Source organism: Zootermopsis nevadensis, unplaced genomic scaffold, assembly GCF_977971745.1.
Source record: "Zootermopsis nevadensis isolate Lab colony 2312 unplaced genomic scaffold, Znev_1.0 Znev_ptg000001l, whole genome shotgun sequence".
In the NCBI taxonomy this organism is placed as follows: domain Eukaryota; kingdom Metazoa; phylum Arthropoda; class Insecta; order Blattodea; family Termopsidae; genus Zootermopsis; species Zootermopsis nevadensis.
This window is the reverse complement of record NW_028259133.1, coordinates 15,081,886-15,109,556: the sequence shown is the minus strand read 5'-3', so window position 1 is coordinate 15,109,556 and position 27,671 is coordinate 15,081,886. Positions and strand designations below refer to the sequence as shown.

Here is a 27,671-nt window from a genome sequence, read left to right as displayed (position 1 = left end):
AAACCAAAACCTTCCTAAAAACAGTTGGGTGCACATGTACCGTAAGGTTTAACAGGTGCATGGAAGTAAAGCTTAATGAATTTTTGGCTTAAGAGGCGAGTAGTAATCCACTCCACTCCAGCTGCTTGATCAGGGAAGAAGCACAGGACAAGAGACTGTGTGACAGTCTGGATTTGGTAATGAAAAGAAAAATTCCTTCCTCTTGCCACAAATTAAATATCCATCAAATTATTTTATGGTCATATCAGCTCTTTATATTAACTCTTCCAGTCAATGAGCTTCCTAAGGGAACCATCATACACAATTTTCAGTTAGACATGAGTTTCCTAAATGCATGCAAACTTTAGGTATCCTTTGGGTCTAACACACTAGTCACTGGACAGCCAACCACCATTTATTCAACAGCGTGGATCATTTGCTTGTTTCACAAACACTTGTAGATTACAGTGCACCCAGTATCTCCTAAGATCTTTATGATTTGTACTCATATTCTTTCATGACATATTACGGTTGGCTTTATATTTCAAACTACACTACATGAACTCAATGATGAAACACCAAGACAAACAAGATATTTGTTTTTACTTCCTTTTGTAGTACACAAAATATGCAGGGGGCTGTTTTATACCAAATGGATCAGTAGATTGACATTATTCTTTAGACCAAGTTATGGTTTCTAAAATAACGTGCTGATACTGAAAAGGAATGAGCAACAGACAGCAATTCTAATGAATACAATGAGGTAAGTGACGATGATGATGAAATGGATAGCAAGAACAAGAAAAAGAATGGAAACATAGGACCAGTGCTGATGAAAATTAAAACTGGGGACATCCATATATTTACTGAATAAAAATAAGGTCCCCTCTATCAACAAAAATAGCACTCGTCAGTATGCTGATGTATTTCAAAATCTGTACCAAAAATACTTCACATTCACAGATCAGTATGAAGTTATAAAAATGAGCCAGAAATAACAGGACTCTTGATAATACAAAGGATGTGTGCTCATGTTAAATTTGTGCCTTATGCTTTTATACTACATATTTTATGTTATGCTAAAATAATGTTGGTACTCTCAACTGGCAGATAATCTGGCGTTGATGTACTAGATTTCAATGGAAAGAGGCATAGCTGAATTTATCCTGAAACACATTTGTAAAATGTGTCCACAGCATGATGCAAAGTCTACATCCCTTTCTGTAGCATATAAACATTTTTTCTCATTCAGTCCACATGCATTTTTTAATGATAAATGAGATGAGATACATTTTGTTCATTTTCCCCTGAATCAACACGCACATTATGAACATACCTTCAGCTTGTCCATGATACATCCTTTTACTTTAAGTGGTTATAGGTGGCCCAAAAATCCCCATGGGTTTGAAAAGACTGTATTTGTTACTTTTTAACATCCCCGCCTCCCCAGATGCAGAACAGTCCTTGAAAATTTATCATGAAAAAGTACAAGGTTCAGCACAGGGCAAAAACACTAGAACTTTGCTTTGGAAACAACTGCTGCACTGTCCTGATCAAAAAGCTTATTAAAGACATTTCAACTTGCAAACAGCACCAATAGGTCCAGTTATTCAGCACCCTGTTGTCCAATTTTGTGATGATGGCACAGTTTCTGATGCAAGATGTAGTCAGCATAGACTACAATCAAGCAGGTCCCAAGGGACTACTTAGTGAGTAAGGGAAAGTGTTAACAAAAACAACTCAGCGATATGAATGCCTCCAAACAGAACAGTATCTCATCTTACCACAATATTACATATTTATAGTACCATGTATGTGCATTCCATTACAGTTCTATTTTATTTAACGTCTATATGAAGTATGTAAAAGACCAAATAAGTTGAAGTGCAAAGGGCATATCGACTATATGCAACACTCTATTCATTTCACATATACAGCATCGGTTTATAACAAACCAAAAATTAAAATCCCTTAACATCTATTAAGTCATATATTCACACATTTCCCTACATATACACATATGTATCAACACACTGTAAATCTTGATACCAACATGCCATTACACTAAACTTATCATGGTAATATGAACACTTAAAACTAGGTAAAGATTCCTGCAACACGGTGGCAGCATCAGGCGGCGCAAGTCCAGTTGCAGTTCTTGGCCACCCACTATGATTTAGATATTTCCAAAAGAAAATGGCAACAGAAGTTAAGGAACTGCAATTTAAACTCTTCATTCAGTAGCATTAGTCGGTATTTCTTCAGCCTCGCCTTTACGTTCTTCAGACAATGGCCCATCCTTCTGCAATAATGGAACTAAATTTTCTACTACTGACATATCTGTACTTTCTACAGGAGTATCTGCAACCTTGTCCTCTGTCAATGAGGGCACTTCGTTATCAACTGGGGAGATAGGAGATCTGTTTTCAGCACACACTGCTTCAGTTTCGATGGTTGATGGTAATCTGATTTCTGTATCACCTGCCTGCTCACCCTCCTGACAGAGTTCACCAGAGCCTTTGATTTCTGTAGATGATTCATTTTCAATGCACAATGGCAAAACCACACTTTCTTCAATGTCACCTGGAGGGTGTGAACATTTACTCTCACTATCTGTCACAGGAGATGGAATCCTGACCTCTGCTTCCAGGGGAGGAGACAATCTGCTGTCTGCTGTAGCAGTTGGTTGATGTGAGGTTGGTCTATTGTCTTCTGCCTCAGATGCCTGACTGTTCTCTTCTACCTCTACTGGAGATGTCCTGTCATCTGGTAATGTATCCTCTGCAGTAGCATGGTTATCTGGTGAAATGTCTTCTGCAGGAGCATTGTCATCTGACGAAGTCTCTTCTGCAAGCACACTGTCATCACGTAACATCTCCTCTGTAGCTTCACTGTCATCTGGCAATGTCTCTTCTGTGGGTACACTTTCATCAGGTAACATTTCTGTCGCTTCACTATTGTCTGGTAGTGCATCTCTTGTAGGAACACTGACATTGGGTAACATCTCTACAGGTTCACTGTCATCTGTGCTTGTGGGAGCTACTGGCTGATCACTATTAGTTTCTGTCTCATCCACTTCCATCTTCTCCTCATTTGCTTCTGCAATTTTCTTACCTTCATCTTCACCTAGACAGAAAGTGAACAGTTACTACAAAATAGTAGAAAATGTCTGAGGAACAGACACAAATAGTGTCCCATTGCCCTACACTTATGACACAAAACACAGGTCCCAAATTTAAACCATGGAGGGTTTGTTTGCGTCTCCAGGAAAATGCTGGCATAGTACCTTATAATAAGCCACAATCATTTCCTACCACATCCTTTCCAACTAATAATTCACTTTCATTGTAACAGTGCTACATAACCTGTATAGCAGTCAACCAACAAGAAAAGTTTTTAATGGCAAATTTCAATATGAAAACTAATTCACATGCAATTACACAGTAAAATAAAATATAGAAGCTAAAACTGTCTGCAAATTAATCCTAGTCAAAGAGAACAGAATGCAAGAATTTGTAATGCTTTCCAACTGTGGACATTTCTGAAGAAAAAGGTTTAAGACTGATGAGGTTAGCTACCATGTAATGGGCATTATAAATTATTTCCTCCTTAAGAAGATATTTCTTGGTTGTGATATTCTGTTTCAGTATAATGCCAAGAAGGCAAAATCATTCTTTCGTTTATCTCCAAGACAAAATGATGTAGAATTAGCAGAAGATGAAAAAACTGAGTTAATTCCCAAGTAATATTCCAGAAATATGTCTTTATCATCCTCTTCAGCAGAGAAACAGGAACTGGACATACATGAATAATTATGTAATTTATCAGTTTCTGCATATAATTTCCACTAGTACATACAGAATCCAATTTTTGCAATTTCACACTGTCACATTTGGTAACATGACCACACCCTTAATAATGAATGGAAGTGTTACTCTCACCCAAGGCTGCATGGTGGCAATGTTAATATTATTTGATAGCAGAGGATTAAAAGAGTAAAAAGGTGGGTAGCCTATAACAGCACAAAGTTTAATGAAAATTAGTCAACCAGTGTAAGAATTAAATTTCCTTACAAAACAAGGAAAGTAGGCTAAAATGTTTCTGATAAAATTGTAGAATTAAAAAGAAAAACTTTATCTTTTGTACATATCTGGGCATGAAGAGTGAGGAATTCTTATGAACTAAGATTCAAAGCTTAGAGTTAGTATTCGTTTCTTCAGTCTACACTCACTTGTTGCCCCCGATAAGGGGATCATGTCGTTTTCTTGCTTTGGTGGTTCCTGTTCTGAGCTTGCCGCATGCTGCGGTCGATCTGTTTTGCCATCGGGCAGACCCTCACTATCGGACAGGGCACGATCAAGACTCGACTCATCTGTCGAAGGTTTGCGCACCAGACCCAGGATGTTTAGCATACTTGGGGGATCTCCACCCTCTGCAATAAGCAGTGAGGTATACACATCATGTGGTATTTTACATAATCACGTTTGCTTATGTAATAAACTCCTTCCACTCACCTGGCTGAGGGGCCTGCTTCTTGTCTGGCGCATCCCTACTGCCTTCTCCAGGCTCCTCCTTGCGACTTGGGACAAAAGCCTTAAGCCAGCGATCACTGGGATCTTCACTGGCATTGTCAGCATCATCTAACGTGACCAGTGGTGGAAAAGAAGCTGATTGGATGGTGGCAGACTTTGCTCTGGCTGGAGATGGGTAAGCACTCTTACGCTCGCACTTTGCCAAATGGTTTGCTGCAATAATATTTTACAGTATAAATGTTTTTCCAGCATCATATCAGGCCAGGAATTCATTTTGCATTCTACACAACACAATCTTTCAAACACATACATACGTAATTAAGTAACTTTTTAATGCACACCCAGCTGACATAGGACATAATGAAAAGCTTTTATTTCATCAAACTGATCACAATATATATGGCATGGAAATTCAGTCATTTATTAAACAAACATTTTTATAAGAAATGTGACATAGACTAGAAAATATTTTTTAAACTCAATATACTAAAAGGAAAATCCAAGAGAATTAGGTAGGGTTGATAATGACCTCAAACATGTCACATCACGCAAGAAGCCTAACGCAAGATTCACAACTATCTTGAGTGAATTGTAGCCACAATGAAAAGTATTGCATTCTTAATCTCTTTGGCCTTACACATACCCCTTTCAAGAACAGGTAATATGCCCATTAAAATGATGCTTAGTGGACTATGTACACCCATTACATTACAGTTAAGATAATATCCACCTCTTTCAGGAAACAGGTACTCAAACTTCTCTAACTCACCTATCAGCTAGACGGGTTTTCTCAGACCAACCTATCCATCATACAATGTACAGTAAAGGTCTAATATTTACTAGCACATCTAATGCATTATTTGTAACACAAAAGATAACCTCTGTATGGTATGAAAGTGTATGTCAGAAATATGAATCTTCCAAGTGTCTTTCACTTATGAGAAATGGCTTGACCTTTCTTGTGGGATCTATGGGAGATAGGAGTTGAAAGAGACTGGATTTTGTTGGCCCAGGACAGGGTCCGGCGGAGGGCATTGGTGAGTTTGGTGATGAACCTTCAGGTTTTGTAAGCCATCCAGTTAGTTACTTATATCAGCTGTACCTGCCATTTTGCATCTGAAGCAATTTATAACTAGTGGTCCACTAAGATACCTTTAACACATCCTCTGTGCCTTTCAAAGAAAATTCACATTCAAAGCTGAACTATTCATTCTATTCACATCATTTATCTTGGTGTCTTAAAAGACAGGAAAGTTGGTATGACACACATTACTCAATACAACAGTACAAAATAACATTCCTCAGTTGGAAACACAGTTTTAGAGCAGTGTACATGTAACTACATAGCAAATACCAAAATGTATATTGCTTTTGTTATCAATGAACAGTCACTTCCATGCTTGTGTGATTTTGTAGTGTGGCCTAGCTACAATAACATATAACTTTCTGGTCTCTAGTATTAGCATTATTAAAACAATCTTCTTAAAGGTGCTACAGAAATTGGGGCACGCATCTTACCTGGTGGCATGCAGTATTTGGATTAAAACTGGATCTGAAGTGTCTCCCCCTTCCACAACATGACAACACATTATGTAGCATAATCTATCCTTACATACAAATATGCAGAACATATGAATTCTTACAATTTCCAATGTGGCAATTCAATGCTCCTTTAAATCATATCCTAACTATATCATAAATTATCAACTACAGTTCAATCATTGTAAAAGTAAAATGGAGGAGGGGAAAAAAAAAATTTTTGGTCCTCAAGTAGCTGTATGTCCTATTCTCTGAAAATATTACTGCAGCAAAACTCACCCAGTCTATTGCCACTAGAACTCTGAAACCCACACACACAAAACATGTCTCCTGGAAGCTGCACCATTCTCCCTAGTGTAAATTCAGGTGTACTTTTGCCCGATTCATGGAACACAACAATGTGCTCCATCATGGCCTTACCGCAGCATGTTGCAAAGCGACATCTTGAGCATGTCAGGTAGCCTCTGTGGAACAATAAACATCAATCATTTTATCTGCTTGACAACTACAGCTCATTCTATCATTTACATGCACCAGAAAGCTGAATATTTACCGCTGTAAACGAATCTCCAAGCTTGAACTTGCAAAGTTTCCAATAATCCAGGGTAGAAAGGACAAAAAGAAACAACAAAAATAAATAAACAGCAAGTTCAATAATGAAGCATCTGAGCACAATATCGCAAGTCAGAGCCAAGTTCAAGACCAAGCCTTGCAAAGCCTGTGACTTCTGAGCTTTAACTTCAGCAGTGACCTTGAACTGTAGCTTAAAGCTGTAAAATTGTTTAAAATTATTTCATAATTAATCTATGGTGGAAATACAAAGTGGTACTTCATTGATTTTATGTAACTATTAGAGGTTAAGCTACATCACATATGACTTGCTATCAAAAAACAATTTTATTAGAAAAAGAAAATGCACTGTTACTGCACAGCACTGCCACACAATCACATAAAAAATCAGAGCAATGTGCACATGTTACCATCTCAAAGGTACAGTCACTGAACTTAGTTGCAGCAGATTGGTGACAAGAGAAAAATATTATTATTTAAATTTGTATTATCTTATACCAAGTAAATGCTGTTTATTTTTAGTTAAGTATCAAAATTCACATTTGTTCAGAAGATTATTCACAAAAAAATGCAAGACTTAAGGAGTTGGTAAAAGAGTGATGAAGGCAACAAAATGTTCCCACCCTTGAATTCTACTACAAGTAGCAAAAATCTCATATGAATCATATTTTAACTATTTTTTTTATTTGTAAAGGTTTTCAAATATACCATTTCTTCCAAGACTTTCAAGCCATGCATTTCTGTATCTGAGAACTCAGAATTATTAAGTTGTCTGAGCTAAAATTTTAAGATTCAGCTGATCCTTCCCTGCTATTAACAGCGGCCATAAAATCAACTTTGAAACAAAGAGTGTAGTTTGTTAGGGTCTCAAGGCAGCCTTGCAATTAATATATAAAAGCAAGCTTCATAGATGTTATTCTTTCTTGGAATAAATAACTGGTAAAAATTACCAATAACGAATCTGTTATTCTTTACTAAGTCTTCTACTAACATCTGCAACATCAATAACAGTGCCAATTTGGCCCTTCCAGGGGGGTAACATTCTTATCATAGATAGATCGAGGTTTTCCAAAACAAAGTTTTTAAACACATACATTATTTGCGTAACTGAAATATGATATGCATCTTAACCATTTTAATATGACACTAAGAAATTCTCAATATATGTGCAGCACAATTGAAAGAAAATACTACATAGTAGAACAAGGAAAGAGACTCTTAAAAGTATATGATGTAATGACAAAACCATGTCAATATATGGATTACAAAGTTGGAACCTACCAGAACAACAAGCAATTGAAATGAAGTTCCTAAGACTGTTGCAGATTATAAAAGAATCACCATACCAAAAACCAAGAAATCAGAAAAGAATGAAACATATTTAACAACCTAAGCGAAATAGTCTAATGTAAAATGCATTGGTTCCACCACATGGAAAGAAGGAATGAAAGCAAATATCCTAAGAGAGTTGCAGAAGAGGAGGTTGTTGTTGTTTCTTGGCTCTACAACCCTGTTTGTGGGTTTTCACCACCTCCTTTGTCGGAGGTTTCTTTGTCTTGAAGTGTGCATTTATGAGTAGTGAGCGAAAAGTCCACTAACTCTGTACAATTTCCACTGAATCCTGATTTGACTGCCAGAGCCATCTAACAGTTAATCAGGAGAATTGGGTGAGAAATGGTCGCTGAATTTTGCTTGCGAAACATCTCGTATTATGCTTGTAACAGTCTTTTACATGCCGTAAATCTACGACATGGGACCGCCGGCTTTACTTCTGCAGAAGAGGAGGTAAATAATATAAAAGATGGAGGGACCATTTCTGAGTTAAAACTTGGAGCCAGAACAGTCTAGTAAGACTAATAACCCCAATGACATTATCTGCATAAGGAATTGCTTAGGCAAGATACTCACGGGAAGTGATCTTCTCCGAGGAAATCTCCCTCACACTCGCAACAAGTAGAGCCTGTCTGCACACCATATATTTCCAGAGGTGGCTCAAATATCTTGTTTGCAAAACTTGTAGATGATTTGATTCCATACGGCTGCTGCTTCTGGGTGAGTGGACATCGGGAAAACAAGGATGTTGGTGGCAAAGGCATCATTACATCCACTCCCGTTGGGTTCATATATGGTTTCACTCCTGTGACATACAAAATGTGGTCATATCTGTCCTCATTTTGCTGCCAAATATTACAACAAATACAAACATGTGCAACTGCAGTAGGGCCAAGTATATGCATATTTCTATGGCTACTCTATTCAAACCACCTCGACATACACAAAAACGTTCATGCTTGGAAATGCTGCGTGAAAACAGCATACAAAATGGGTTATAACAATGGGACACACAAAAAGGTTAAAACAATCAATCAGCATATTATGCATTCACATTCTACAAAAAATATCCTGTCAAACAAGACATCACAGGCAAAGCCATTACCACAAAAAATTATAAAGAAGGGACACAAAGCAAATAACATCAAGGAGCATTCTTTCTTGATGTTAAACTGATGGTCACTCTTTCCTTAACAAACTTATATCCTCAGCTAGTTGCATCCAGTCCATAATATCACACCCTATTTCCTTAATCCATTTTTATATTATTCACCCACTTATGCTCAGGTTTACCAAGTGGTCTCTTCCTTTTTAATATTATATGCATTTATCATTTCTCCCATGCATGCTAAATGCCTCACTCATCTTTTCTTCCTTTGACCACTCATTATTTGATGAAGAGCACAAATTATGAAACTCCATAGTACACAATTATCTCCATTGTCTCGAACTTCCCCTCCAAAGGTCCTAATACTCCCCTCAGAACTCTGTTCAAAAACAATCTCTATCCATGTCCTTCCTTAGGGGAAGAGACCCAAGTTTCAATGCCAACACAACAGATAACAGTTCTACACGAGTTATTGTATAAACAAAAACTTACATGCCTAGCACAAAGTTATCAAAAAATGTACCTGGAACACCCTTGAAGCTACTGTGGTCCTTAATGTGGTGTTCTTTGAGGATGCCCTTGTGAACAAACCACATAGCACACTTATTGCACTTGCGAGCAATTGACTTACGCTGATGTTTCTGTAACAAACACCACAATTTCAGCACTAATTCATATAAACCTACATAAAAATTGTGAGCACATGTACCTTTAACAAGTTTCTGTTTGTTAATGAGAATTTTTCCTTTGGAATCGGTTTCATGCAAATCATTTTTCTTTCTTATTATAAACAAATGGGGTACGACCTTATTCTGGGGTTCATGGTATTTGGATAATACAATAATATTTACACAAGCTACACCAGAAAAAAAAATGCACACATAAGTACATAATAAAATAAATCCTCATAAAGTTAGATATACCATTTGGATAGAAAACAGATAAAGAAGAAGCAAACAGATACTGCAGTACAAACCAAAAGGATGTCAAGACTGAGAAAGACCTTGGAAAGGATGGAATGAATATGTGAAGTCAGAACAGGTTCGCAAGAATATAAAATAAAGTGAAGAATAAAAAATGTACCCACTTACACCCAACCTCTATATAAACTCAAACAACAAAGAGTGAAGTTTGGATCAGCTAATTTTTTGTGTATGATCTTACTACGCTTGATATTTGAAATTTACCCCCACAAACTTTAAACAATTTTAGTGAATACTACACAACAATGTAGAGTGGCTAGACTTCCAAATGCATGGTATGCACACTATTTTCATATTTAGTCATATTTACCAACCTGAATGTGGTTCAGGAAGAAATTGACATTTGCAGACATTTTCTTTCCACAGTTAGCAAATGCTACTGTCTTCAGACAGAATGGGCACTGTAGCTTTTCACCCCCACTGTGAACCTCATAAAAATGGTCAATAACATCTCGGTGCATTGATGAGCGGAACTTGCAGATCCCACATTCATAAGGTAATTCAACTTCAATATGTGTGCGGTGCATGTGTGCGATAAGCATTGGCCTGTCCCGGAACTTTTCCTCGCAGATACGGCACACTAAGCTTGTTGTCATCTTCAGATGGATCTAGAACAATATGGGCTATGGATATATCAACACTAAACAACTCTCAACTACTGTTCCAGAATGTGACTAAAATGACTAAGGAACACCACAAAAAACATCAGTCAAGACAGTTGGTCTCTGGATTGAGATTTTAATCAGAGATGTATGATCTGAAACTTTCATGGCAACTGAGTATAATGAACTCTTCTCAGGCTACCAGCAGTGTCAGGTGGTTGAATGAAGAAAACACCATTTCGAGAAGTATCCATCCAACCACCTAACATGACAGGTAGCCTGAGAAGAATTCATTACATTTAATCAGAGATATTCCAAATATGAATGCAGCAAAGTCCCTCTGAAACATCGGTTAACTTCTATCAGGCTACATAATGCAACAACCCAGAAGAGAACCATCTTCATACTCGATGACATGAGAAACTGAAATCTAACTTTTCAGTTATCTTTCAGCTCCACAGAATGTAAACAAAAACTGACATTTCTAAACAAACTAACCTACCCACAACCTAAAGTCAAGTATCAGTAATTAATGGTTTCCACTTTAAGGGGAAGATGCTTACCTCTTCAATGTGCGTCTGCATAGAAAATGGAGTAGGAAAAGACTTGAGGCAGTATTTGCACTGGGTGAGGTCACTGAGTTCTGTCAAGAACTGGTTATCTGACTGCACGTGCATAATGAGATGCTTCATCAGCAAGATATTGTTTGAGTATTTCCGATTACAGACACAGCACTGCAACAAAATATGTGTAATTTATGAGGATGAAAGCATTCTTCAGTCAACACACTTGAAAACAATGATCCAACACAATACACTTTAGGGATTTTCTCTCTTTATCCCCAACTTAGTAACATGGTTGGGAAACCAGGGTGAATTTTTGAATTTGAAAACAAATCAAGAAACTGAATGACTCAATCTGGTAACAGAACAAGAAAATTCATCACTAATATACCTCTGATATTCACAACTTATCTCCCTAAAACCTATCCATCTCCTACTCAGTTATTAAAGTTGATACTTCTCCAGAATGTCACCACCAAAATTCTATTTGAATGTGTCTGCACCATGATAGCTACAAACCCAGCCCATCATTAATTAGAAAACTGTTAAAAATTCAAGATTCACAATCTATGGTTTCCAAACATTTCTATTAACTAAAATCTACGGCTGTTTCATCTACAGAAATACTTAAAAACTTGTATAGTTGTCAACCTATAAACTATAACAAATCCTTTAAAGTTGGCACCTCTGCTATTGGTCAGTCCTTCTTGCGCCTCCTCACCTTAATGGTGAGTGAATTTTTGAACTCCTCCTTTATGATTTGTGCATCACCCTCCAGAGTTCCATAGTAATAAGAATCCAGCACTGTCTGCTCTTCTGGTACAGGCGGCACAGACGGAGACAATGTTGCAGGTTTCTTGGGTTCTGGAGCATCTGACTGCGGCACAATCCGTTTTCGACCACGTCTTCCAGACTGTGGGGTAGGGGAATCCACCATTCGGATGCTTTGCGGCAACATATCAATTGAGCTGACAGGTCCTGGAAGTGGTTCTGGTGGTGTCTATATGCAGTGGAATACGCAAAATCAAAAATTGTACTTCCACTACAATATCTTACAAAGCAGTTATCTGGAACTCACATATTGAGAGCTATAAACTACTGTACTACAGCTATAGCACTACTTACAATCCAAAAATAATTACTGTTCTCACAGACTAAACATATTGATTTTCAGTCATTTTAGCCCAATTTTTAGGCATTCTTCATACTCTAGTGTAAGTGAAGAAAACCTTAATGGCCCATCCATCTCCACCTGTTGCATTTCACAACCCTTCTGAAACCCACTTCTGCACAACAAGGATTCCCACTGCTGTACGATAATCGGACCTCCAATCACATTAGTGCAAGAATGACTTAATATCAATGTTGAAAGATGTGTTTCTGCCTAACCATGGTGAAATACAAATTTATATACGCACATATGTTCATATAGTTAGCATCATCATCAAATGGGAAATGCATTCCAGCATTAAATAAGAAATAACCTTTGAGAGTAAAAAAGTTCCAACTAGAGCTTGCAAATTATTACTATTATGCTAAAGTTGCTACAAGCTATGAAAACTCAACATGACTTCTTACTGCAGGTGTGCCATTAGTTACAACTGGTGTCTTTGGAGTGGGAGCTGTCTTCCAGCTTGAGTACTGCCAGTGCTTGAATGGGTTCGCTGCCACTCGTGACAGACGCATCAGCAGACTATCGTCTAAAAGAAAATTACTTCATTTATATGATATATCATTATTCTTCAATTTCATCCAGTTAGCTTGAAAGGCCTAACAGCTTCACCGCAACTCCTTTGGCTATGCTTTCAAAGTCCCTGTCAGGCCCTCTCAGACATCATGGTCATGCCAGGGATAGGTCCCCGCTACATATCGACCATACAGGCTGTCCCCTAATCAAATGTTGTTCCCCTCCCATGGGTCAGACTTTGGAAAGGCATACAGACTCTTTGCCATGATTTTCTTAGAACAATTGCAGTGAAAGAATAAACTGATTATTTCTTACACTACATAAATGTAATCAAATCTTACATAATGCTTTTCTTCTGGCATCATTTCCAAGTATATGGGCTTGGCATTACGTAAATGTTCTACTTCTACTTTTGTCCAATTGGCTTAAGAAGCCAGCAATCCAACAGTTGCCTGTTTCTAGCCAATATAATTTAGTAAACCATCGGTAAATTTGCTAATCCTGTTTTTAATCAATCAATTCACTTGTACACCATTAGATTGCTGCACGTACTATATATTTCCCACACATTTCTCCATCATCCAATTTTAAAAATAAAAACCCTAGAGAAATTGAATAAATTAAGGAATTAAATACACTAAATGTCATGTTATCATTGCCTGTGTACTCCGCTTATAAAAATGCACCATCACATTCTGAATTCTGTTAATGTATCTTACTCTTTGATGTGCAGCAAAACAAGTAAAATATGAGCTTTGCATTCTCTTAGAAACTTGAATACATAAAATGAAAGACTAGATAATATTGCAGGTTCTCACAGCAGTGAGCAGTAAGAGAAATGTCTTATGGGACGATGTACCATGTAGTCTTAGAAGTCAACTAGACCACATGGCACAATGTCCCAGAAGACAGTCATCTTCAAATGGACTGTTTCAAAAAGTGAGACCAAACACATGAAGAAGACCCAGTCTCATATGAAGATAAAACTCAAAAATATAATATTAAAATGCTCTGCACTTCATAAATTTTTTTAACTCCCTAAGCATACCATATTAGTACATTAATAACATCTCCCACATACTAAAATATCAGAGAATTAAACTTGTACTACAATGCAACACCATGCATCGTAGATGACATATGTTAGAGAGATGACTTACCTGTCTCCAGTTTGGTTTGCTCAGCCATGTGAGCAATGACATTGTCAAATGCCTGAGAAGCAACAGGTCCCCACCTCTCTCTCCATACCAGTTCATCCAGAAACTGCTGTATGATCTGCCTGCTCAGCAGAGACAGTGTGTTCTTAAACATAAAATACACACTATAAGCCACACACATCTTATTTCTGAACAGAAGTTTATCCCCAATACATGACATACTCATATGAATTTGAACATGATTTTAAACCTAAGATTGCACACATTAAAAAAGATGACAATATTTGCACATCTGCCCTGCAACATGCATATTTCCAATAAAAAAATTCTCATAAGATTTCTCAAATCTTATGAGAATTTGGTGCAGGCAGAGGCAGCATGTTGCTCTGAAACAATGGCATCTACCTATTAGTTCACACAACACTGAAGCCCAGAAGACCAACAATGACAACATTTCTTTCATCTTTCAATAGTCAGCAAGACACCTTATTTATAATAATTTTACTTTCTGACAATAAATGTGAACAACAAAGCAGTCCATCAGTGTCAATCTTATCGCCACTCCATGTTCAACTAAAATTCTAACCCTAGAGCATCACACAGAGAAACATGCTTTTGATTTTGACAACTGCTGCTGTATGGCATTGCCTTCAAACTGAAAAGTTATATTAACAATATAAAACAATGATTACAGGTAACACACATGGTTAGACTAATACTTATGACTCTTTAACACTATAAGTGTTAAAAAATAGCATCCCATGTGAGGTACTTTAGGCAAACCCTGATGAAAGTCAGTCAGAGGTTGAAACTTGTTGGTTTCTTAAAAGAATATGGTATTATGTTGCTGTATTTGAACGTATCTACATATACGTAAGTGAATTAGGATAGAACAGCAATAAAAAAAGAAGAAGTGAAATATCAGATCTGAACAGTCTCTCATTAGTTACAACAGAACACAACACACCTGAAACATGCGTGGCACAATACGCCTCAGGTACTCCATAACATTTTGATTACTGTACTTGTTCTGTGGGGTGGGTGCTTCACTGATAGACACTTGATACACAGAGCTAAAACCCATATTGTGCAAGGTGCTCTTGTCCACAGTAAAGTCTGTCAGGATGATGCTATCTTTGTTGACCCACTGTTCCAGTGGCTCCAAGATCTTGACAAATCGTCGCTTGTAGTTGCGATCTCCCTCCTGCTTCAAAGAGAAACACGGTACTAGAACATTTGTCAGCATAAGCATGTGCACCAAATTTATTTTAATCCTGAGAACAACTTGTGTATGATATAAATAAAACAGTAATTATGTACAATTGGGATCCCATATTATACATAGGTTTTCAGAAATAAACAAATTATATAGAACTTTAATACCAACAGACAATTTTGTATGTTCTATGACTTTATACTACATATTTCCACATTTCTAGAAGGATATGATCTCTACCTTACATTTTAAATCACAGGCTGAAGGCTACCCTGCCTAAATATGATATAATGGGCAGTGCTTAATCACAGCCCTGGACACAACCCTTTATTAGGTGGAGAAATATACAGACTATTCCTTACTTCCAAACCAAATATGAAGACCTTACATACCTGGATGGGTTCTACAGCCCGAAGCCTGATAAGTTTATTCTCTGGATCCATGACACCCAGGACCTCAACTTTCACTTGGCGCATGTTGCCATCCTGTGATGTGGTTCCCAGACTAATCACTCCTACCTGAATCAATTCAACACTACATTCATGTAAAGAAAAGGTAAACTCATTCAAATTCATATCCTGGCGATGTGTGCATCCACTATACAGAAGTTCCAGCTTCACAGCTTTATACATGATTCTCAAAAGGTTTGTGACAATGATTTATACAGTATACCAGAACCATGTTGCACACTATTCAACTGTCTCAGGTATACTGTATTAGCCAAATACCACCACTCACAAAAAAGATGCACACCTACATTTTTATTGTTTATTGAACAAATTACTTGTACCAAAGACAAAAAACTCATAAATTATATTGATGTGACTAGTTCCAGTCTACAAATGTACACAAACATGCACAAGGCACAACAGCATGGGAGAAATGTATTTAACATGATTTTGTTCTGATGCTGACTAAATAGATGTAACCAATGAGGACAATGTGAAAGATAATTACAGCATCATTACCCACCTCAACTCTTTTCTTGAGTCCACCCATCTTCTCATATTTCTCATGAATGGCTGCTGTGCAGATGCTGCGCATGTTTGTGAAGAAATTCTTCACATAGAAGTTGTCTACTTTCACCCACTGCACCACATTCTGAACATTTGTTTGGCATGCCCAGTGATAGATTAATTTCAGGAGAACTGTTGGTGGATGAGGTGCTCCCTCATAGATTGATCCACTGAATACCTACAAAAAGACAACTTGACTTCTTTCAATCAGATAACCAAAAGCAATCCACAGTCAACAGTTCTTTATACTTATTGTTTTTCAACCTTACTGATGTCAGCCTGGTCAATTCTGAGATTAACTCACACACAACCGTACACTCAGTTTCCTTGTGATCAATGTGTGATAAACTGAGAGCCAGTAGCAGTCATTTAATACAGTTTAACACAGGCTCAAGTCCTTGGACAAGGCTTGGTATTCCCCATATGCACAAAGTTTTCACTGCATCTGACATAAGGGATGGAAAGAAAGGTCATGCTTAAAAGTGTCCACTCAATATGAGTGGTAACTTCACTACTTCTATGTCACCAGCTGAGCCAAGGATCTGATTCAGAGAATACGCAAACATATCACCACTACTGGTCAAGGAACAGCCAAAATACTGACCGATACAAATCGCTGAGGGCAGCACTCGCTGATCCAGACATAGCCCCCGCTGTAAGGGAACTTGCTAACGTCAGAATACATGCCAAGCTTCAGTCTGATGGGTGTCGTGCTGTCAGGCATACAATGGGTGGTGCAGTACTGCTCACTGCGCACAAGGCCCTGCTGTATCAGCCACTCCGTAAATTTGGTAGGGGTAAACATCAGTACACTCTTCACCTTCGCATCTGTAACACAAAGCTCACTGTTCAGGATCCAAATGGCTGTAAATTTTGAAAGTCACATAAAAAATTACATTCCATGGAAATAATTGCTTACAGGAACTGCAGATTCATTAGCTGTTAATTCTGACCATGGTTATAAAGCTACTGACAACAGGAGAATACATGAGAGTAGAGTAGTTACTCTGATGTACAGACTCAGAAAGAACTTACCAAGGGCCGCTCTTTCCTGGCTTACAGTGCCCTGTGCCATTTCTTTGACACGAAGATGTGGACGAGCGACAACCACAAGGGATGGAAATGTCTTGCCTGAGAGTTTGTTGAATGTCACCTCTCTAGAATCAGCCACATTTGAACTTGGTGGCTTTCCATCATCATCTGTCAGGTCTACCAAAGGAGCATTTACTGCAACAATCCAAAATATGTTAAAATGAAGTGCTGTTAATCTTTAAAACTGGATGCAAGGATTTGCAAAGATCTACCACCATTCATTAAGATGATAAAATAGTTGGCATGAGCAAAGATTATCGAATGCAACAAGTGTTTTCTTTTCAATGCCAGCCCTGAAAGCTAGGACATACCAAAAACATCAAGCCATTTTTGTTGACATTACAAGCCTCTGAGGAAAGTTATATTCATAATAATTTTGAAGCTAGACTGTTGAGGGTTTTTTCAAGCACTTTACAATAAGCTGTTAAACATTCTTGGGCAAGGCAAATTTATGTGAGTGCTATTATATGCACAATTTTGTGTGTGTATGCCCCCCCCCCCCCTCCCGAAGAAAATGAAGTTTTGTTTTTCTATAAAATTTTCATGCAGTATTTCAGTAGCAGAGAAACTTATGAACGCGCATGAAAATTCCGACAGCCTCTGATAAACAGTTTTGCAGATAAAAATAGTTTGTTAAAACACCACACTGTTGCTATAACAGTATTACTCAGTATAATTATACTCTGAGAGACACTCTCCATTTAGCCTGTTTTCACATACGGCACAGTGTCTTTCAGTTTACTAACGTTTTCTTCACATCAGTAAACAATGACAATATTTTCAATAGCACACATCAATATCATTTCTGTATTAAACTATCTTATTCTATTAGTTTTCCACTGCAGCTGAATTAATATGGCGAACATAAATAGGCTCACACATTTCCTTTTGCTTAGGAAGTTCAATCATTCTCTAAGATTTGTAACAACAGTTGATACATACATACAAATAAACATACCTCAGACAACGGACAAGGCCCAACATAATTCTGGAAGAGAAACCTAAATTCTTCAGTTCCTTGTAAACAGAATGAAACAGTTACTTGTGGAATTTTGGTTCTGTAGGTGGTTTTTGTGAAACATATTACCTCCATCTTCAGGGTAGAGCACTTACTCCAACTCTGAAGTGTAAGAAAAATGTTTCTAAAGGAGGGGGGGGGCAACAACCTACAAGAAACCACACTGAATTTTTCAACTCCGAGAGGACATAACATTTCACACAGTAGACATCTGTCTGGAGGCAACGAAATACAGTCTGAACTCACTCTTATCTTGATGATGCAAGTGATATTCCTTGGAAATATAACCAAATCTCAGAAGCTACAAAAGCACTACCAACCTGAGCCTGAGGTTGTAGGTCTCCAAGGTTTACTGCCTGGACCTGTTGAGAGCCCACCTACACTATTGCCTTCAGTGGGTCTAGCAATGGGATTGGAAGGCAATGACACCTTGCTGGCTGAGGCAGAGGGAGTCTTGATGCTAGAAGCTTTCTGATTAGGAGGTGGTTTTGGTGGCTTGATCCTAATGCTTGGCACTGTGGGGCTGGATACTACTGGTGTTGAAGCAGGAGATACCACATTCATTTTAGCCGGAGGCTGTGCAGCAGTAACTTTCTGTGTGCTGGGTGTTGTGTTCGTCTGCATCCTCACACTGCTGCTGCGAGAGTTCACAGTTGACCGGGTCTGGATGGCTGGTGCCTATAACGTGACATGAGTATTTTAAACACTATGCAAACTTGTTTACTTTTAACCCTTCAAATACTGATAATATACACTGCCTGTACAATACCTAATACATTTATAAACAATTTCTTTATGCTGAATATGTCCATTTATTTATACCCAGCAAGTTTTACATCCACATAAATAAAACATGATGTAGAAAAACCTCTAAAAACATGTAAATCTCTTTAAGTTTTAAAACCCACAATAGGCAGACTTCTTGACATGATGTTTTTGAAGACAGAACCATATAGCTGGAAGATAAAATAATGTTGCATACAAGAGATAACAGTACTTTTGACATATCAAAACAAATATTAATACTTCACAAAGTCAATTATATCACGAAATACAACATTTCAAAATATAAGCATTCTACTACAATAACTCTATACTATAATTATACTCAATACTCTTTTCAGAATTTATACTTGCTCTAATTCATAATGTGTATTGGTTAAGAGAAATAAAACATGAGAAACATACACTACTCACGAATGTAGGTGTTTTAGCGAGACTTGTAGTATTCTGGATAACTGGTGTGCCTGAAACAGACACCAATAAATTATTATGCCTGATCTGGAAAACAGCAAAATCTGCAAGTGATCTGAATCCTAATCAACCAATAATACACATCAAAGGATGAATGGATACTACTGACAAGCATGCTTAAAAACTGAAAACATGAGAATAGTTAATTTTGTCTGAGGCAGCAAAATGTGTAGGTATCTGAATGTTGATGGAAATGACACTGCTGTACACATGGAATTTGATTCATAAAACCAAAGACAGCATTGGCTTTCTGCCAGCACAAAGATGTTAGTGCTGCAAAGGCCAGGAAACAAAATCATGCATGTGGCTATAAAACTTGGATTTCTGAATACATTAAAGATGTCATTTCATTAGTGCAACTGCTCAATTCATAAAATCTCACTAACTGTAATTGATTAACTTATCTTAAAAAGCCCTGTAGAAGAGACTTATTCATAAACCAAATACTACACAAACTTGATTAATCTCATGAAGTTTTCGTCATTGACAACACTGCTATTAGCTCTCAAAATTAGATTCAAATCCTGCCTAGATTACAGATGTTTGTGTGTATTTCTCTTCCTCACCATCAGAATACATCCCCCACCCCAAAAGCAAAATTATTTTGGCTGAAGAATATGATATGGAATTCCCAGAACTCAGCAACTCCAGGAGAAATGCTTGGATAATGATTTGTAATTTTGAAACTTTCTTTTTCCTCTTTCTAGTAGAATGTTTAATTATATAAGCAATCCAAGTCTGCAGAAAAGATAAAATAAATAGCTTGCAAAAACAAGCCAAAATTACCCATGAGACATGTACTGCAATACAGGTGATTATAAAATACATTTACAGTGAGCACCAATCGTAACTCAAATGTACAGCTACAACTAAATAACTCATGGAGAGAACACTGATCTACCACACCAAACACACCTGGTGTGGTCTGCGGTGACGTGACAGTGCCCACAATAAGTCCGAGCCGTGGGTCCATCACCAGCTGGTAGGTACCCGGTGTGTGCAGAGTACTTCCAGTAGATGCTCTTGTCATAACCCCTTGTGCCTGAGGTGAACCCTATAAACAGAACTTCCTGTTGCCAATTTTGTACAAAGTCAACTGAATTATTCTAAAGTTACTAATTATTATGGTCTCAACTGGTTTACGTTCATACTACTATACAAAGCTGGTCAAATTGCAACATTTGCAGATTCTAAGAAATATGGACATAACATGCACAATTTAAGACACACACACACAGACTAAATGAAAGAAAAAATTACCTTCACACAAAACCGTGAAAAGATGACATTAATATATGACAGACCAACACCCCAGAACAGGTGTTTGAACCTTTCCCACACCCATGACCACATTCATTCTTGCTTGTGGGCTGCAAGGTTACAAATAAGTAGGTTTCTTAACTTCATGGTTATTTATTATGCTCCTAACTCACTACTACAAGCAGGTTCACACATTACTCAATAGTTTTATTTAATAAAACCAGTCATTCAGTAAGATACGTGACACTGCATTTGATTTAGTAATCATTCAGTACCATGTTTAACTTCCAAGAGGTTTCCCATGAAAATTCATTATGCAATACTAACCCCATCACAGATAAATGCCAGTCCATTACAGAATCTTTTTATTTCACTTCCTGAGAATACTATATGCAACCTGAATAAAATCATGGAATTCCACATTAAAACTGCCCCCTTACATCATTATCATCATCCTTAGATCCAAATATTCTCCAAATGTCTCAACCATGAGGAATATAATTTTGTTTAGATATAAATCATATATCAGTGTGGTACCTGTAGAATGACAGGACCTGTGGCTGTCTGAAGTGCCTGTACCATGGCATTGGTTGCAGGTGGTGGTTGAGCAATGAGGGCTGTAGATTGGCGTGTTGCAGGAGACATCACAGACTTGCCTGTGCTTGGTGTGTTTGCTGTTAAAGCAGGGACCGGTGGAGGAGAGCTGAGGAGCATTCAAACCAACACATACTTATTCACCACAAAAAAGTGCAAATGGTTTTTCAAGCCAAAGGAAAAAAATATTTTTATACATATCTGCAATTACGTGCAACGCATCTCTCACCCACTTCACCGGCTCTAAGACATACATGACACATTTCACACTTCTATTGGGTACCAATGGTCTCACTATTCTGAGTACACATTACCCTCTGATCCAGAAGTCCACATGACAATTAAAATATCTGGTTCCACCTTCTGGACTGTTAATTATTTCATCCTCCTTTTCAGTAAAATTACAAATTTCTCACACTGGGAAATTCACAAACCTTGCTGCATTTTAAACAGCAGGTGCATTACTAATTAAGAATCTTCAGACTCACTGCTGTAAAAACCTCAAATCTTACATATCTCCATACTGAGTTTGCTACCACAGTAACTCTCTCCTTTGAAGGTATCTGGTACTACCGGGTCTACAATTTATGCTGTAACGGCCTTGCTTGCATTGCGTGCTCGGCTGAGTGCACTGTTGGTGTGGGATAGAGATAGCGTGTTATTCCCGTGAGTCACAGGCGAATCAGTTTCATTGCGTCTCTCGTCGCGGATTGACGTTGATAATATGGTGTACAGTATTAAGCAACGTGTGTTCTTAGTCGAAACATATGCCAAATATTCATCCTACGGAAGATGCCGCCGTAAATATCGCAGACATTTTCCCGGTGAAAGTGTTCCTAGCAGGCCCACGATAGAGAGATTAATAAAAAAAATTTGTAGTACGGGATCAGTTTTGGATAAAAAGAAGAACAGGAAACCACAATTCATTTCGGCAATTTCCCAAGAAGAGCTTCGTCAAGTATTTCGAAACATGTTAACGAGATGTGAAGCTTGCCTGCAAGCACAAGGAAGTCACTTTGAACATCTTTTGTGATTTAAGGTAAGAAAATTAATGTAATAACATGTGTTAGTGACGAGAAATATTCGTAGTTCGCTGTTACTAGCGGCACTGAAACTGATTCGCCTGTGACTCACGGGAAGAACACGCTATCTCTATCCCACACCAACAGTGCACTCGGCCGAGCACGCAATGCAAGCAAGGCCACCCGGTACAATATAAAATAAACTACGTCTGTCTGCACTGAAGTTCTGAAAGGGTATATATTCTTCAAACAGATGAGGTAATTAAGTTGCTTCCCACACATCAACTCCTATCACAGCTACACTTTTCAATTACCACATATTTATTTCACTTAAGTTTCTTTTAAAGAACTGTAACCATCTTCTCAAAGCAAAATCTGGTTGTAAAACAGGCTTACATGCTTACATATATTATGATACAAGCAAATTCTCAAAACCAACACTGTGCACTCATAATTCCATACACACACAACACACAAAATGTATTTCAAATTGCTGTTTGTAATCTCAAAAAATTATGAAATGGTGTCACCTATGCAGACATAAAACCTGGTGTACACAAATAATACTGCACCCATTATTCATTCACACAATACAGACAGAAATGACCTGAGATGCATGAATAACGATGATGGTAATAATAATACACATGTTATTCATTTGACCAACATACAAACAACCTGGTACACATAAATAACAATGCACCTGTTACTCATCTGCACACCATACATGGAAACATGAAACTTATAAACAAAAATGCACTGGCTATTAATTTTCACAACACAGACTGAAATAACCTGATACACAAAAATAATACTGCACCTGTTATTCATTTGAACAACATAGACTGAATCTGATTTCTCAATTATCTCTGCACCAAGATTCTTCATCATCTGCTCCAACTTGGCTGTCACCTCCTTGTACTCTTTCTCCCCCTTGTTGTATGCTGCAGCTTGCTCTGGCGTAAGTGCCTCATCATGGCACTCCATCTGCAGACCAATGTCCGGTGGCTTCTTGCCATAGTTACGGCCAGATCGACTCATTCTTCCAATGGTGCCTTAATAAAGCTGTAAACAAGCAAAATACATATAGATGGCTGTCTTCTGGGTTGTAGCACCATGCAGTCTGGTAGAAGTGTCTCCATCATCAGGCTGACTGCCCTCATGACAGATACAGTAAGGGCCTTCAAAACGTCAGTAAACTTCTAACAGACTACAACCAAGAAGACAGCCATCTTCAGACTTACCAACTTCAAAACCTCAAATCCTACAAAATAGATATGCACCATGGTATCCAATATGACCTTGTCTAACCAGATGTGAAGAATCATCTTAAAACTGATAACATTATAAACAATACTAAACAAACTGTGTAGCAATACAATATGTAAGGTTTCTATTCAATAAGTACAGATTGAATGTCAGTTCAGTTACCAGCTGTCTTGACTAAGACATCATGGTTTCCCTCAGTCTCTCAAAGTTATAGCTGGAGCTGTAGTGATCTACAGCACCCATTTTTTTCTGAGCATTATCCTGAAACATAGTCTGCTCAACATTGTCTTCTTTGCCATATTCATTCCCCCTACAACGACATCACCTGGAACTCCAAGCAGATGCTTACTAATGGTTCTTTCTCAAATACAGCTTGTATAGAACAGGTAAAATAATGGAACCCTATGCCATTCACATACTAAAATTGTTCATCATAGAAACCTGTCTGTGCATGTGAACTTCAACGTTCAAGTACACAGGCACAGATAACGCAACCATGGCTGAAACCTCAACTTAGGCCAGTAGGCATAAAGCCAAGTAACCCAATTTAGATCATATACCAACCCTTGTGCAATTAACATCCAGTAGAGTAGAGTTTATTTACACTCCATAGATCCTTCTTAGGACTCAACCAAAGGATGTAGAACATGTCATTTCATACAATATACATGCACTTCAGAACTTTCAACACACGTACAAGAACGTATTTCACATATCAATGTACATAAATTTCAGATTCTGCAATACAAGTATGAAAAATAATTTACAAATTAATATACATAAACCTCAAAATTTTAAATATAAATACAAAACTTGTTTTACATATATGTAGATTATGGATATAAAGCTTAAACATTTTCAGCAGAGATGAAATCATCTACAGAATAGAAGGAGTGAGTAAAGAGGTAATCTTTCAATGCAGGCTTGAATACCTTTATATCATAATTTAGACTTTTAATTGTTGGTGGAAGATTATTAAATAACTTGATACCTGTATAGTACACTTCTTTCTGATATTTAGTAAAGTTAGCATTTGGCACATAGAGATCATGTTTACATCTTGTATTTAAATTATGTACATCTGTATTTATTTTAAATTTATCCATGTTTTCCACCACAAATGATAGCAAGCAGAGTATAAATTCACTTGCAAGTGAAAGTATATTAAATTTACGAAATAATTTTCTACAAGATACCCTGCTTTTGACACTGGCCATTATTCTAATCATTTTCTTTTGCATGTAAAAAACTTTATTACTGTCTGTTGAATTTCCCCAAAAGATTAATCCATATGACACTACAGAGTGAAAGTAAGCAAAGTAAACTAGCTTTAAAGTATCTATTGTCATAAGTGGTATGACTATTCTCATGGCAAAGCATGCAGAATTAATTTGGGAATAATATACTCAATGTGTTTCTTCCAATTTAAGGTATTATCGACTTGTAAGCCAAGGAATTTGTTTGTTTCAACTTCCACAATTACTTTTTCTTCAAAACCTATATTTAACCTAGGATATGTCTTGTGCTTAGTAACAAATTTTATGAAGTTTGTCTTTTCAAAATTTAGTTCCAGTTTGTTAGCTCTAAATCATTTGTTTTTGTTAGCAAAGACATCATTCATGATACTTTCAAGATAGATCAATTCTTGGTGTGCAATAATAATATCATCAGCAAAAAGAATAGGTTTGGATATAGAGTTTATAGTTGCCATCAGGTCATTTATATATATGAGGAAAAGTAAGGGTCCAAGAACTGAACCTTGTGGCACTCCGTGATTTACGATACCCCATCCTGAATAGGTATTATGATTGGTATGGGGGCTTTCAATTTCTACTTTCTGCCTTCTATTATTTAGGTAGGATTTAAACCATTGTCCTGCTATACCTCGAATTCCATAAAATTTCAGTTTCATTAGTAATATTTCATGGTTTACACAATCAAATGCCTTGGCTAGGTCACAAGATATTCCACCCACATGCATTTTATTGTTAAGGGCACATACAATTTCATTAGTGAAACTAAATAGAGCCTTTTCTGTTGGGAGATTTTTTATAAATCCAAATTGCTCCTTGACAAGGATGTTGTTTGAGTTTAAGAATTTATTTACTCTCTTGCATATAACTTTCTCAAAAATTTTAGAAAATGTTGTCAGCAGTGAAATAGATCTGTAGTTAGAGATGCAGGATTTTTCACCCTTTTTATATAGTGGTTTTACTTTTGAATATTTAAGTCTTTCAGGAAACATGGCATTACATAAAGTATAGTTTTATAAAGTGTGACATATATGCCATCATCTTATGAATTGTATGATTTGATATGAATTAACGTGTTTACCACTGATGATGACCTCTTGAGGTCGAAATGCATTTGGCACTAAGAGTCTTTTCAAAGTGTAAACAGTTTTGTTTGTAAACATGATTTTATATATGAAATAAGTAAAGGACAATATCACACAGCAGTGCCTGAGGATGTTGGAATACTTCAAACATATCATTTTTATAACAAGAAAAATTACAGCTGTGTGTCTGACCATTTTTAGCTGATTGACAGGTACCATCCACATGTATAACATGGAAATCATGCTAGAAGAGGAGAAATAAATAGGTCATGTACATAAATACAAACAATTTGGCTATTAGGATACACCTGGAACACAAAATTAATCCAATACATGACACTCACTGATAGGATGACATATCAAAGAAAAGTTTTATGATAAAGGCATTAAAAATACCTACAAATAACAGTTTTTGTGACAATCCAATGTTTCATCAAACTGGCTAAAATAATATAATTATAACTTTCAAGTTATCAAGTAAGGGCTGTTCACTTGAAATTCACAACAGGGGTGGACAAAATATTTCAGACCTGAATTAATACAGGGCTGACCAAAGACCCCACAACTAAAGTAAATGTAACATCATAGAACACAAGCAATCTATCTAATCATCTGTATCAACAAATGAAAAATCATTTATGCAAACACTTGAATGGGTTCTGATATACGCAAATAAAATTCTATGAAAATGTATATAATACAAATTAAATTCAAACAATGAAATTGTTATCGTCATAATGGCCAATTGGCGAATTCTGGTCTGAGCTTTTCAATCTCGACAATTTACATTTAGATGAAACCATCAACCTGCCTTGACTGCACATAAACTCTAAATGATGGAAGTGACCAAATGGCCAATTTTCTTAGGATTAATTATTAGAAACTGTATGAGTCATTGGACGTAAATAATTTTACACTTGCATATGTTAATCCTGTATAAATTTCAAAAACACAAAAGAATGGATGGTTTGAAAATATAACTGCAAACCTCATTAACAAAAACAAATTTACCAAGCCACATCGTGTTATAACATTGCAAAGAGAGCTGATATCTTACGTTAGACATTTTTAAAGCATTTTACTGATTATTCGCTTACTTAGCGTTACACAATAAGTTAATTTGAATCTTGGAACTGGCAATAACTTACATATACTTGGCGCAAATACCGAAGAGCTGTATTCAAGCTGCTATCCGAGCTTCCGCAACAGAAAATTCTCCACAAATATGTGACAACAATTTACAAACTTCACCTAAACACCTGTCGAGGTTACGACTTTCAAAACTTCACAAATCTTGAGATAATTTCACTAAAATTGATGAACTATTCAACACCAAAACACTTTTAGACAAGATGGCTGCATGAACATCACACATGACCCCCAGAATAACCAATGGAAACTCGTATCTTAACCCGGGAAAGGTACGTCAGGGTACTACGTTAGTCAAATACAAATAGTCCGACCGATATGAACAAAATCATTACATTGCAACTTCCAGTTTTCACCTGCATGTCACTCAAATTAACACCCGCCTCTGTTA

General features: G+C 37.1%; 1 protein-coding gene across 4 annotated transcripts; it reads right to left on the bottom strand.

Annotated features, from left to right (window-relative positions):
- Positions 1-565: 565 nt before the first annotated feature.
- On the bottom strand, positions 566-27,519 carry LOC110830032 (uncharacterized). 4 transcript variants are annotated; one of them, XM_022064415.2, is made up of 23 exons: positions 27,280-27,519; positions 23,956-24,118; positions 23,345-23,589; positions 21,446-21,611; positions 20,564-20,702; positions 19,583-19,641; positions 18,715-19,072; positions 17,320-17,511; positions 16,889-17,112; positions 16,241-16,462; positions 15,661-15,786; positions 15,020-15,259; positions 14,056-14,197; positions 12,787-12,908; positions 11,930-12,208; positions 11,209-11,379; positions 10,358-10,651; positions 9,584-9,701; positions 8,529-8,757; positions 6,330-6,514; positions 4,494-4,724; positions 4,211-4,411; positions 566-3,105 (listed from the first exon to the last, which is right to left on the bottom strand). In XM_022064415.2, the coding sequence occupies exons 3-23, from the start codon at positions 23,563-23,565 to the stop codon at positions 2,213-2,215; spliced, it is 4,812 nt and encodes a 1,603-aa protein (XP_021920107.1). In that variant the 5' UTR covers positions 23,566-23,589; positions 23,956-24,118; positions 27,280-27,519; the 3' UTR covers positions 566-2,212. The 4 variants fall into 4 exon arrangements, with proteins under 4 accessions (XP_021920107.1, XP_021920099.1, XP_021920115.1 ...); XM_022064407.2 differs by lacking the exon at positions 23,956-24,118; XM_022064423.2 differs by lacking the exon at positions 23,956-24,118 and having other exon boundaries at positions 15,020-15,256.
- Positions 27,520-27,671: the final 152 nt, after the last annotated feature.

Coding starts and splice junctions, on each gene's coding strand:
- LOC110830032 (XM_022064415.2), bottom strand. CDS start 23,565: ATGAGTCGATCTGGCCGTAACTATGGCAAGAAGCCACCGGACATTGGT. Junction 15,787..16,240: donor GACTCAAGAAAAGAGTTGAG/GTGGGTAATGAT, acceptor GAATTGATTCAG/GTAGGAGTGATTAGTCTGGG. Junction 15,260..15,660: donor GGGCTGTAGAACCCATCCAG/GTATGTAAGGTC, acceptor TTCTCTTTGAAG/CAGGAGGGAGATCGCAACTA.